Raw genomic sequence first — 13,666 nt, 5'->3', positions numbered from 1 at the left:
AAAAAGCCCAAATCATATTTTTTTAGCAAAACAAAGCCCAATCCGATTTCATTTCAGCCAAAACCCTTTTTTTTGTTGTCAAATTGCCAAAACCTATTAAATTCTTATGAACAAGCCCAAAACCCTTTTTACTTGTCTTTCAAAACCTGAAATTATGTACATTCAAGCTATAAAAATCCATCATTCCAATCTAAGTTTCTAAACTAAATAAATCTCACATACACACATTCAACCAACCAACCAAGGAAAGGAAATATAATCTCTTACAAACCATTACAAAAAATAATACACCAACCAAATTAAACTTATGACATTAAAGATTACAACCCATCACAAAAATACACATAGAGATAATATCCTTGCAAAAAAATATGCTGCATCCATTCTTCCAAAAGCCTTCACAAAGCAACCTACACAACACTTAAAAGAATTAACACAAAGTTTCACCATCAACAAATCATAATTAAAATAAGATGCAATAAAAATACCTTCCAACATATCTTAATCACACTACAAAGGGAGAGTCTTATTCAAATTTGTCATGGATGTTTTACTCCCCATTTCTACAAAATATAATAAAATAAATCAAACCAATTTGAGTTAGAACACATAAAAATAAGAAAATAATCGGATTCAAATATACTTATAGAAATGAAAATATTACCCATTTCAATTGATTCATAGAACTCCATCTCCTCAATGCTTGGCACATATTGCAATGAAGATATATCTTCGGACCTTATCTAATTTTGAGAGCAAATCAAAGCCTCAACCATCCTAGGAGACAATGAGCTTCGAAACGAGTCAATCACTCTCCCACTTGTGCTAAAACAAGACTCCGAAGCTATTGTGGAAGTAGGGATTGCAAGCACATCCTTTGCAATTGATGCCAAAGTAGGATACTTGAGCCCATTTATTCTCCACCACCCTAGTATATCAAACTCCTCATCAATGGATTCAAGTGGATCCAACAAGTACCTATCCACTTCATGTGTTATAACCACATTCTCACTCTCTTGTTGAATTTTTTTCCACTTTTCCATCATGGTTTTTTGTTTACGACCTCCAAAAACCAAAGAAGAGTCGGTTTCATTGTTAGTACTACCGCCACTCTCATTGGTAGTACTAGTAGCACCCATATTGTTACTACTAGGCTTATACACTTCATACATATTCATAAGAAGTTGTTTCACCTCATTTGTCTTTTGAGCCACCAATCTATCACAAGTAGGATCATTTTCAAATATTTCTTCAAAGATGTGCTTCAAATTGCGAAGCTTGAATCGGGGATCAATCACAACTCCTATCATCAAGAATGGGTTCACTTTATGAAGTTCACCCCAATATTTATCATATTTCTTCTTCATTGATGCTGCCATATCATTTAAAAGAGTATCCATGGCTGTCCGTTCTTCAATAGGAATTGTAACATCATATCTATACAACTCCCGAATCTCCCCATCTATGGCAAGCAAGTCATGGAAGGTTGAGTGTGATGTTGGATGCAAAGAAGCTGAAATTTTCAAAGTAACATCATAGGTCTTCAAAAACATCACAAATGTCACGGCTTTTTCCCAATCTTCATCACTAGGTGGACCCACCCTCTTATTAGTCTTAGACTTTCCCTTCCCTTTCCCACTTCCTTCAATGCCTTCAATTCTCTTGTCATCTCCTTCATCTTCCTTAAAGTACATTAAGTAGGAAGAATCGGGATCATCCCCCATTCTATCAAAAGCTTTTCGAAATTTCAATGCCGCATCAAGCATCAAATAAGTGGAGTTCCACCTAGTGGGCACATCCATCACCACCAACCCCTTGCACTCTATTTTTTCCGTCTCAACACACATTTTGAAGTAACTCAACCGAGAAGGTGAGGACCTCACAAACTTGACCGCATTACGGATTGCCACAATTGAGCTTTCTAATCTCTTCAAACCCTCCTTAACTATCAAGTTGATTATATGAGCACTACACCTCATATGCATGTGAACTCCTCCTAACACACTATTCGAATCTTTCCACCCATTTATTTTCTTCCTCACATATTCAATTGCCTTAGTATTGGCAGCTGCATTATCTGCAGTAATTGTGAGTATCTTCTCATGTCCCCAATCAATCAAACAATTTTCAAGCAATTTCCCAATGCTCTCCCACTTATGACTATCAATTACACAAAAATTTAGGATCCTTTTGTGCATTTTATAGTCGGAATCCACAAAGTGGGCAGTCAACACCATGTAATTCACATTTTGAACCGATATCCAAGTATCGGTTGTAAGACATATTCTATGTGAACGAAGGTCAACTTTCAACTTCTCCTTCATTTTTGTGTACATTTCTAGAAATCTTCTTCCAAGAGTTCTACGAGAGGGTGGATTAAATTGTGGGCATGCAACACTACAAAATTCCCTAAACCCTTCACCCTCCACAAAGCTAAAAGGTAGCTCATCTCGAACCACCATCCTAATACAAGCATCCAAACAATCATCTTTGTTAAATTCCTAGAAACAAGAGCATTACCCTTGGATGCATCAAATGCGAGCGTCCGTGTGTTCTTATCCTTGTGCCTATAAGGATATTGCAAGCATTGTTTGTTTAGATGCTTCCACATGTTGCTAGTCCCATTTTTCTTGGTACTAGCATAAGTAGCACTACAATACTTGCACTTAGCCCTTTTTTCAACTTCTTTTCTTTTACTCTCATCTACCCCTTTCAAATCCAATACCAAGTCATACTTTTCAAAATGTTCCCACACATCACTCTCCTTCTTACAAGGTTTCCTTTTCCCGGTACTAGGTTCTAATGGTGATGGTGATGGTGTTGGATTTTGTGATGCTGCTGTAGGAGGTACAACAACATCACTACCAAGTATAGAATCATCATTCCCATGCATTTGAGCCTCATTAGAAGCAGGTTCCTATTCATAAACAGTTTAAAACCATATTTAAACACAACCATATTTAAAACCATAAACATATTAAAACATATATCCTATTTAAAAAAACACATTTAAACTATCAAAACAGATTTTCCTATGCATACAACTCCCTAAACATATATCCTATCCAAAAATCAGATTTAAACACAGTAGAAACATATTTTTCCTATTCAAAGATGCAAGAAACAAAGTCAAAACAGATTTAAACAGATTTAAATTACATACAGATTACAAATTACAGATTTAAACACATTACAAACAAATTTTTCATATCCAAAGATGCAAGAAACAGATTTAAACAAATTACAAATTATAGAATACAAAAACAGATTACAAAAACAGATTATAAAAACAGATTATAAGGGCAGATTACAAAAACAGAGTCCAAGTGGGCAGATTACAAAAACAGATTACAAACACAGATTTAAACAGATTATAAAAACAGAAACAGATTACAGAAACGATTTAAACAGATTGCAAAAACAGATTTATACAGATTACAGAAACAGATTAGCAGCAGCAGCGAATATTTACCTCCATTTAAGCAAAATTTTCCAAACTTTCAAAGCTCAGCAGCAGCAGCGACGCTAAACAACTGTGAATGAAATCAAAAAAAGGGTTAGGTTACAAACAAAAAAAGTTAACCACAAAAAGTTAACCAGACTGACGACTTGGCGTTTTTTATAGGAAGCAAAGTGGTATACCTTTTGAAAAATTCAATTCAATGCATATAAAACACTTGAGAAACTCAGTTCTAATCTAGATTATGATGAGCATTAAAATTATACCAAAATAAATCACCAGCACTAAACAGTGCACCACAGACTTCCTAAAATGAATTGGGACAAAACACATGCACTAATTTCGAAATTAACATGCAAATTTTTAAAATGAAATCAGAGCAAACTTACTAAACTAGAGTCTAAATCATCCTTTAAATTATATGACCATATTCCCCTTCCTTAAAAGTGAAACTTAAAACCCAATTACCTTTTTTCAGTGCACCCAATGAAATCTTAAATCAAGATAAGGGAGAAATAAATAACATGAAATAAAAATATTTTTAGAACACAAAAATAATTTTAAAAATGAGACAAGTTACAACTCAAAACATTTGAATAAGAGAAATTAAAAAATCCCAGACACAGGCTTATATAAATTTGGGAATGGATAAGTGAATAGAGAAATGGGATTAAGGAAAAGTTTTGGTTTAAATGATTTTTTGTATTGACTGCCCCAACAGGTTGTGGATAAATTCCAGACGTTGTGGAAACCTCAGAGATACAACTACCACTTTGGTGACAAATATACGGAGCCTTAGGCCATTTAGTAGTAATTATAATCTCCGGAGTATAGTTAAAACTTCATCTATTAAGGAAGACAAGGACTCATGGACGGCACAATCTGTGTCTTAGCTAACTAGAAGCATGATACAAGAAATCAAACTTCTAAGCATAAACAAGGTATCAAGGATTCTCTTCTACAGAATTCATCTTACAAAATATAGAAGCAAGCTTCAAACACATATTAAAGCCAAACAGAACGAAAACCAAACAATTAAAAATGTGGAAAATACAACAAAGGTTAATTGTTCCCCAACAAACCATATACACCACAACAGTCTCAAGACCTCCTTTCCAATGGACAATGATTTTTCCTTTCAGCATAACTGGTGATACAATTAAAAAATTCTTCAAACATTACCACAACAACTAGAACTCGTACTTGCCAGAGGAGATCGAGAGAAGAAATGGTACCTGCCAGAGGAGAGTGAGAGAGATCGACGAAGGAGCGACGCCGATGTTCTCGCCAAAAGATCTAAGGTTGGGAGAGATGAATCGATTGAAGACTGAGGACTCGGGAGAGAGAGGTGCCGCTGCTTACTTAGGGTTAGGGTTTTGAAGAAGAAGAAACGGAAAGAGGAGAAGAGTGAAGACCGAGTGAGAGAGAGCGAGAGCCGAGAGTCGCGTGAGAGGTGAGAGAGGGTTACGGAAGAAAAAAAAGGGTGAGGATACGCTGCAAGCAGGCTCACTGAGCCTATTCTTTGGCCAATCAAATGACGCCACGTGTAATATATATAATTAAATATTCATCGGTTCAGTTCAGGTTCTCCGGTTCTAACAAAAATTGACCCGAGGGCCGAACCGTTGACTTTCGGTTCGGTTCAGGTTCAGGTTTGACTTTTTCAATTTGGTCAAAAAACACTCTTTTTCGGTACGGTTTGGTTTGGTTCGGTCGGTTTGATCAGTTTATCAGTTTTTATGCCCACCCCTAAGTCTCTGTTTATATAGCAGCTTCTTCCCTAACTTGAGTAGAATCCAATTGCGGCTAAGATCACTTAAGATGCAAGACTTTTGGTTACAAAGTAAATATTCCTATTTCGGTCCTTGTCAAAACTTTGGCCAAAAAAATTATATATATATATATATATATATTCCTATCAAAACATCAGAGCATCCACAATGAGAGGGTGTATATGGGGGTGTATGTTAAATATACACCCCTTGTCACCGGAATCTTCTCCAATGGAAAGATGTAAAGGGTTGTAAATATACATCACCACCATAGAGATGTTAAAAAAAATGTACATTTACATCTATTTGTACATCTTCTGTAGGCGGGACCCACTTGAGAAAAGAGAAGAAAAATGAAGAAAAGTCAGCATAAAAGGCTGGGACCCGCGGCTACAATAATTGCTAGAAAAAAAAAAAATCACATGTTGTTTGCTCATTTGTGGTTTTCATGCTCCCCCCAATGTTTTTGGATGAAATCATATCTTCTTCGAATTTCAATATTTTTAGGTCTATTTGTTCGAAAAATTGAAATTAACCTCATCCCAAAAAAAAAAAATTTATAAAGTAAACACAAAATACAAATTTAACACAAAAACGAATTAAGACAGACAAAACAATTATACATCTTAGATTTACATCTTCTCCCATTGGAACAAAAAACGTATTTACACTCTCCAAAGGTGTAAAGGGATGTAAAAGTGGCTTTACCCCCCCGAATTTACACTTCCCCCCCCCCCTGTGGATGCTCTCAGTGCATATGATGTAAAGATAATTCACCAAAAAAAATAAAATAAAGGAAATTAGTATTGACAGTATTCCACATGGGAAGATGGAAACGTTGTAATATAGTGCTTAAACTTCTCCACCTATTGTCAATTAATTTTACGTTGAATGCTGATATCTTAAAGATAACGCAACTCAATCAGGTTCTTATTTGACTCTCAACATTGAAAAATGCATTACAAACTAAAGTTCATTTTATCATGGAATATATATATTTTTTTATGGACCTTGAAATTTAGAAAACAATTAAAAAGGCAAAAAAAAAAAAAAAAGGCAATTTAGGGTTGTTCAGTAACTTTTTCGGAGAATATATTCATAAAATGAAAATACATTTTCAAGATTTGAGAATGCATATGGTAGACTAACTGGAAAATATTTTTCGAGAACGAAAACAGTAAAAATGTGTCTAATACAAACATATGAAAATGAAAAAAATACTGAATTGGCAACAGTATTATAAAAATTATTTTCAACATCATAAATCAAATATTGTGTGTAGCACATATCTTATCAGACTTACTAATAGGCCAAAAAATTTCTTAAAAATTGTGCAATGGTCTAATTAATTATCATTATCCAATACATGCTAGATAACCCAAAATGGGCTCTTGTCCTCCAAGATATCATCCTACATCATAGATCAAATCTCTTATAGTCTCACAAATATTTGAAAAATATGCCAAATAAAATTTAAAATCATGTTGTCATGAGCATTAAATAAAATCCTGCCACAAATCTGCTGCGATCTTGTCTCTAATGTCGCCCATTTGTGCAATATTTCCTGCTGACATATCTATATTCGGTGGTATTGTATTTTTTGAGTCAATGATCATGTCTTCAACTTGGAACTCTTCGATCATCCTATCACGACCAACTTCTTTTCTTATAAAATTATGCAACACACAACATGCAATAGGAACTCATCGTTGCCTTCTCGGAGGATAATTAGGCATCAATTTCAAAATTGGAAAAAGAGCTTTCAAAAGACCAAAACATCGCTCAATTACATTACATAATGAGGAGTGCCTATAGCTCAACAATTCCATAGGACCTCTTGGTGTTCGTCGAGGTCCTCTATCATCACGCAAATGATATCTCTCATCTCGATAGGGTGCAAGACACAAAGAATTGTAATCTTATGTTTATACCTTCATATGGAAAAGGAAACTCATTTTCTGGCCTTATCACTGCATCTATGAACCCTAGAGTCATTTGCAGTCCTTTCCCAGCCCGTATAAACAAAAGTGAACATCATGTCCAAAGAGCAAGCGCACATGGCCTTTTGAGTAATAAGAATCTTCCTACCATGATATGAGGTTTGCTTTTGAGTTTGGTGCCCAAGCAACAACATGAGTTCCATCAATTGCACTAATACACTTCTGCGATAAATTCATATATTTACAAACTATAAAGTAAATATAATTTAAAATATATAATTATAATAATAAAATAAATAAAATTAACAATCGATTTCTCACCTCAAAATAAGGATAATACTTTAGGTTATTCAAAATTTCAGAAGGTGTTTCCTCTCGACTTTGTGGCCTTATAATACGTGGTGCTAAAGCACATAAAGCTCCCAAAACACACTAAAATTGTCTATGAACTGTGTCTTTAAATTGTTGGAAATGATCAACAGCCACTCGCATGCAGATATTATGAGACACTATAAATATGAAAATTGCAATTGCCTTCTAAGTACCCATATGTCTATCATTCTGTGGCAAATTTAAACTCTCAAGTGTGTAACGCAACCTTTGGAATACATGTTTGTACATGTGAAACAAGTCTTAAATCCCTGGATGCCCATTCAAACATATTCATGCTCGGATAAAACAGAATTATGACATGGAGTTCTATCTACATATGATTGCCAATATTCATAAATATGCATACAAATTATCATATGATGCACCATTTCTTTAGGATCTGAATCACTATCAGAGTGATTGTCTTCATTCCTTACATGTATCAATTTTGATTTTCTTATATCATTATAGTTAACGGTTCCAGTTTGTTCTGAATTTTTGCTTTTATGAATGAAAAATCTAAATTTTGTTTTTCAATATAAAAACAGGGTAAGGGAAATTTTTAGATATTTTGTGTTTTAAGATACTATACAATTAATCGAAGGGATGGATCCAACCCAAACAAAAAAGAAAGATTTCTTTTAGAAAAGGAATTAAGTAAAACGGGATTCGGATTCAAAATACACGTACAATAAAAAAGAAGGCAAAAGGAAAATTTTTTCATATATTTTGCATCGTTTTGGCGGCATGGCCGAGCGGTAAGGCGGGGGACTGCAAATCCTTTTTCCCCAGTTCAAATCCGGGTGTCGCCTGATCACCAAAAGAATCGAAATACCTTCTTCTGTTTTGATGATATAATTTGCCAAATTTTTTCCAGCGGAAGCAAGCGGAGGAAAAGTTTTTTTGATACTTGCTTGATTCTAAATATCTGGGGGTTCTGTTCTATAAAATGCTGTAAATCCCCTTGCGTCTAGGATTTAAGGAAAGATTATAGTAGTGAAAAGGAACAGGTAAATCGTGATAGTCCTTCCATTACCTAATGTAGTGTCTACTGATTGGGTCTTGAATTAGATTGGATAGCAGGACGGAAATCCAATTAAATTTTTAGTTTCAGAAAGGCCGAAAGATACTTTGTATACATATTCATGGAAGTCTTTGAGTGCTCCGGCATTCAATCTAATTAATATTGATTGAATGTCTAATTGTCTTCTTTTTACTTAATATATTTTATTACTTAATATATATTTTATTACTTAATATGTTTTATTTTTTTTTCTTAACCCCTAGTCAAGAACATAATAGGACGTCTTCCCATTGTTTCATAGAGACAATAGGGAGACGATAGGGATTAGATCAAAATAAAATGGTAAAAACGGGAAAGAAATAGGGTATGTGATAGATAGTGATCTAGCTTTTTTCTATATTTTTATACTTTTTACTTAACTTAATGAAGAGCAACAAAAGAAAGAATAGGTTTTTTATTTTTTCTACATGTTAGTAGCATTTCTTTGATACCTCCAAGGGGGTCTCTACATATTTTGCTTGTGCTTAATCTTTTCTGATTATACTAGAAATCGTATAAGAACTCGTTATAATTGGATTTATTGTATTATTTCATCAACGATGTTGGGTCAGAATCACTTTTTGACTCTGCGCCAGTGATTCCACTATTATTTATTAGTGAACAATAATTGAATAATTCCTTCATAGAGATAGAGGACATAATTCACATGGATATAGTAAATCTCGCTTGGGCTGCTTTAATGGTAGTCTTTACGTTTTCCCTTTCACTAGTAGTATGGGGAAGAAGTGGACTCTAGAAGTAGAACCCCTATTTCTTCTAGAGAATCTCCTAATTGTTCCCGAAAGCAACTAGAAAGAGATTCTTTAACCAGAAAGAATTCAGTTCAGATGTAGGACCTATCCGGAAGTTTTAGCAACTCAATCATGTATGATGGAATCATCAAAAGATTTGACCCTTTCGAACTCTGTTTGTAACTCACTATAGGCTCGAGAAACAAAGAGAAGATGTGTACGAACGAGATTTCTAGCAACAAGAAGAAGCAAAAGAATTGAATAGAGGAACTCTCGAATATTTGGCAATCTCAGATGTGTTGATATCAATGATGACTCATTATTTCGATGAATCATTTCTTCGGACGGAAGAAGATTATGTAAACACCTACTCGAAATATCACTTATCAGATTTCATTGTGGAAGACACAATTTTTTCTGAAGAATTTTTAATGATTCGATTCTTAAGAGCGAATTCATCCTTTTACGGTCATTTTATTTAGTAATAAAGAGAATAACGAATGGAAAGAAATGCACGTTTTGGATCTGTATCAACGGCCAATTTCCGTTAGAAGAGAAGGTTCCGTGGGAACAATTATTTATTTCTATTTTCAGGGTACTTCATCTCTTTTTTTTTTTTTCAAAGAAAAAAAAAAAAGAGAAGAAAAGAAGTGTGGGGAAAAATGACAAGAAGATATTGGAACATCAATTTGGAAGAGATGATGGAAGCAGGAGTTCATTTTGGTCATGGTACTAGAAAATGGAATCCTAGAATGGCACCTTATATCTCTGCAAAGCGTAAAGGTATTCATATTATAAATCTTACTAGAACTGCTCGGTTTTTATCAGAAGCTTGTGATTTAGTTTTTGATGCAGCAAGTAGGGGAAAACAATTCTTAATTGTTGGTACCAAAAATAAAGCAGCTGATTCAGTAGCACGGGCTGCAATAAAGGCTCGGTGTCATTATGTTAATAAAAAATGGCTCGGTGGTATGTTAACGAATTGGTATACTACAGAAACGAGACTTCATAAGTTCAGGGACTTGAGAACGGAACAAAAGACGGGGAGAATCAACCGTCTTCCGAAAAGGGATGCGGCTGTGTTGAAGAGACAATTATTTCACTTGCAAACATATCTGGGCGGAATTAAATATATGACGGGGTTACCCGATATTGTAATAATCGTTGATCAGCAAGAAGAATATACGGCTCTTCGAGAATGTATCACTTTGGGAATTCCAACGATTTGTTTAATCGATACAAATTGTGACCCGGATCTCGCAGATATTTCGATTCCAGCGAATGATGACGCTATAGCTTCAATCCGATTAATTCTTAACAAATTAGTATTTGCAATTTGTGAGGGTCGTTCTAGCTATATACGAAATTCTTGATTAATAATAAGATAAGTAAATTTTTGGGGGAACTACATAGAATAGATTTATTGAATCGGTTACTATTCTTATATAGTACAAAAGAGATAAAAATAACTGGGGATATTATGTGATTTGTTGATATTCAAAATATACAATTCAAGTAGGCAAGTCGAAAAGAAAAAAAGATGGTTGAATCAAAATAATTCCTTTAAAAGTTCTATTTCTTTCAGAGGGTAATATGAATGTTCTATTATGTTCTTATGAAATACAAGATGCTTATTGAATAATCAGAAAATAATCTTCACTTCTCCAGATATTAAAAAAAAAATTTGTACATTCTCTTAGAGATCAAACATGGTAATTGAAGTTTCATTCACATATTATTTTTTATTTATTTTATTGGGTGAGCTAAAAAAAAATATTAAAAAAAATTAGAGGATTCATTGAGATTCTAAAATTTTGAAGATACTTTTTTGAATGAGCCAAGCCAATAGGATGAAAACTAAAAGAGTTCCGATCATGAACTATGTAAAATCACAAGACATCACTTAGATGGGCTATAGAAAGTAAGATAGGAGGAAATGCAGAAATATAATATGAAAAAAAAAAATATATATATATATATATATATATAAGGAAATGAAAAAATTACTAAATTTTGTTTCTTATCAGAAAATGAACTATAATTTTGCATTTAAAAGATATATATTTTTTTCTTGTAAATAAAGCATATTATAAAATTTCACCCTTAGAGAACACTAATTTGAAAATTGTAGCCATGATAACACTACTACAAAAAGTGAAAAAGACGACCAGAAAACAACGACGGTCCAAGTGAAAACCGTCGTGGTTTTTTAAAAGACGACGGTTATAAAAACACCGTCGTGTTATACCACCTTAGACAACTAAAAATGGAGATTCAAATGGCTGTTCAAAAACAACGACGTACCTAATTAAACAACCGACGCCTATTTGAAACAGATTTCAGCAGTGTAAAATCAAAGCCAACAAAGGACGGCAGAAGTTATGAATCGACCGACGTAGAAAGTAAAGACGACGATTTCAATAAAAGCCGCCGCTTTTACTCATAAAATAACACGACGAGGTTTTCGTATAAGACGCCGTATAATTACAAACAAATCCACGGCTTTAAAATACAAAATATCGCCGTATTAAATTAATTTACAACGACGAAAAATATAAATATATCGACGTCATTCTCGTATAGTTCTACGACGTTATCTTTAAATATTTAACGTCGTATTTATTCATTTTATACGTCGTAACTTTAATTTAAACCGTCGCCTTAATAAGAATTTTTGTTTACAATTTTTTTCTTTGATTTTCTTATCCTACGTCGGTAGATCTACTTAATGACAAGAATTGAAATAACCACGACGGTTTATATAGAAAACCGCCGACATAATCAGATTTTTCTGGGATCCCAAGGGTTACGAAATCTTACCAGACGGAACTCTGTTCCACATCATAATCTTAACAGATGACACAGATTTGAAATCAGAGAGACAATTATTTCGAAGTTGATAAAATCCACGCCGGTTGTATTAAACTTAACGACGTTTAACAAAATAATCTACGTCGGTAATTATAAATCTACCTTAATATAAACGACGAGAAAAGCATTGACAATGTCTTCATCATATCTCCCAGCAACTACTGATTCGATTGCTCATGCTTTAGAGGCCATCTGAAGCCATTTCTATTCTTTATCGCATTCTTGAAACCCATCTTCTTCTTCTGAAGCTCTACGGATAAAGGAAGAGGCTATCACAAATCTGACGGATCTTCTTAGTAAAGAAAATCAAGCAGAGGATCAGGCACATCTGATCTTCAGATTTCCCTGAGAAGCGAACTTTCCTTCGACAGCGAGTGGAGGCCAGGCTTGCATCTCTTTTGATGGAAAGCAAGGAGTATTCAGAAGCACTAAGTGTCCTATCAGGCTTGATCAAGGAAGTGAGAAGGCTAGTTGACAAGCTTCTTCTTGTGGACATAGATTTGATGCGAGTAAGCTCAATTTCTCTTTGAGAAAGACATCCAAATTATTGTCTTTGAGATGTGAGAGACAGTGTCTCTGAGAGAGGAAGAACTTGGAACCCTAAATGTAAACCGAAAATGAATGAAAGCGACAAATTTATAGAATAAATTTTTAAAATCAACGGCGGTCCGAACCAAAAACCGCCGTTTAAATTGTACAATCAACGTCGCTCAACAAATATATTACGTCGTTTTAGTCTTACTTAAGACGACTAAAAACGACGACATAAAAACAAAAACAGTCGTTGTTTTTATATTCTTATTTTATTTAAATCTGTCATCCAAAAAAGAAACTTTACATATTCCTGAATATTAATTTCCTTCATTTTAAATTTCCTCCGAAAAAAAAACTCTATTTATAACGCACTGTAATTGAAAAATAAACTGAAAAGTCACGGGAAAAAAAATTCTATTCATAATTTAAAAATTCAAATCCACGTCGGTTATATTAAACTTAACGAAGTTAAATGATAGGATTCCACGTCTCAAAAACAAATATTGCGTCGTGTTAGTTAAAAACGACGTAGTTATATGTAACTGCCGTATTATTTTTTTGAAATGGTTTTATATGTAAGAAACTTTTCGTCTACTTGAAAACAACGTCGGTTATATTAAACCTAACGACGTTAAATTAATGATTCCACGTCGCAAAACAAAAATTGCGTCGTTTTAGTTAAAAACGACGTAGTTATATGTAACCGCCGTATTATTTTTTTGAAATCGCTTTATATATTAGCAACTTTTCGACTTACACATGCACAGTTTCCAAACCCGATTAAAAATTTCAATCTACAAGAGAAAACTTTTCGTCTTTTTTCCTGTCAGAGCACCGTCAGAGTATCTCATCGTCTTCCTCTCGCCTTCTTCGTCGTCTCTGAACGCAAAAGATCGATCTTT

The 13,666-nt window shown here is 34.0% G+C and overlaps 1 protein-coding gene, 1 long non-coding RNA gene and 1 other non-coding gene across 3 annotated transcripts; 2 read left to right on the top strand and 1 right to left on the bottom strand.

The window, feature by feature from the left end:
• Positions 1-227: 227 nt before the first annotated feature.
• LOC117631246 lies at positions 228-4,876 on the bottom strand. Its single transcript, XR_004586302.1, has 3 exons — positions 4,696-4,876; positions 3,473-3,533; positions 228-410 (listed from the first exon to the last, which is right to left on the bottom strand). It is a non-coding gene; the product is annotated as an uncharacterized LOC117631246 (long non-coding RNA).
• A 3,409-nt stretch (positions 4,877-8,285) lies between these two features.
• TRNAC-GCA lies at positions 8,286-8,356 on the top strand. Its single transcript has one exon. It is a non-coding gene; the product is annotated as a tRNA-Cys (tRNA).
• A 1,433-nt stretch (positions 8,357-9,789) lies between these two features.
• Positions 9,790-10,890, top strand: LOC117631243 (30S ribosomal protein S2, chloroplastic). The gene has a single exon (XM_034364283.1). It carries the CDS (start codon positions 10,022-10,024, stop codon positions 10,730-10,732), a length of 711 nt encoding a protein of 236 aa, XP_034220174.1. The 5' UTR covers positions 9,790-10,021; the 3' UTR covers positions 10,733-10,890.
• The last annotated feature ends 2,776 nt before the right edge of the window (positions 10,891-13,666 follow it).

Source organism: Prunus dulcis, chromosome 6, assembly GCF_902201215.1.
Source record: "Prunus dulcis chromosome 6, ALMONDv2, whole genome shotgun sequence".
NCBI classification, from domain to species: domain Eukaryota; kingdom Viridiplantae; phylum Streptophyta; class Magnoliopsida; order Rosales; family Rosaceae; genus Prunus; species Prunus dulcis.
Note: the sequence above shows the minus strand (reverse complement) of the source record. Positions and strands in the feature narration are given on the sequence as shown.

Excerpts from the sequence above, each read along its gene's own strand:
- LOC117631243 (XM_034364283.1), top strand. The coding sequence starts at position 10,022 with ATGACAAGAAGATATTGGAACATCAATTTGGAAGAGATGATGGAAGCA.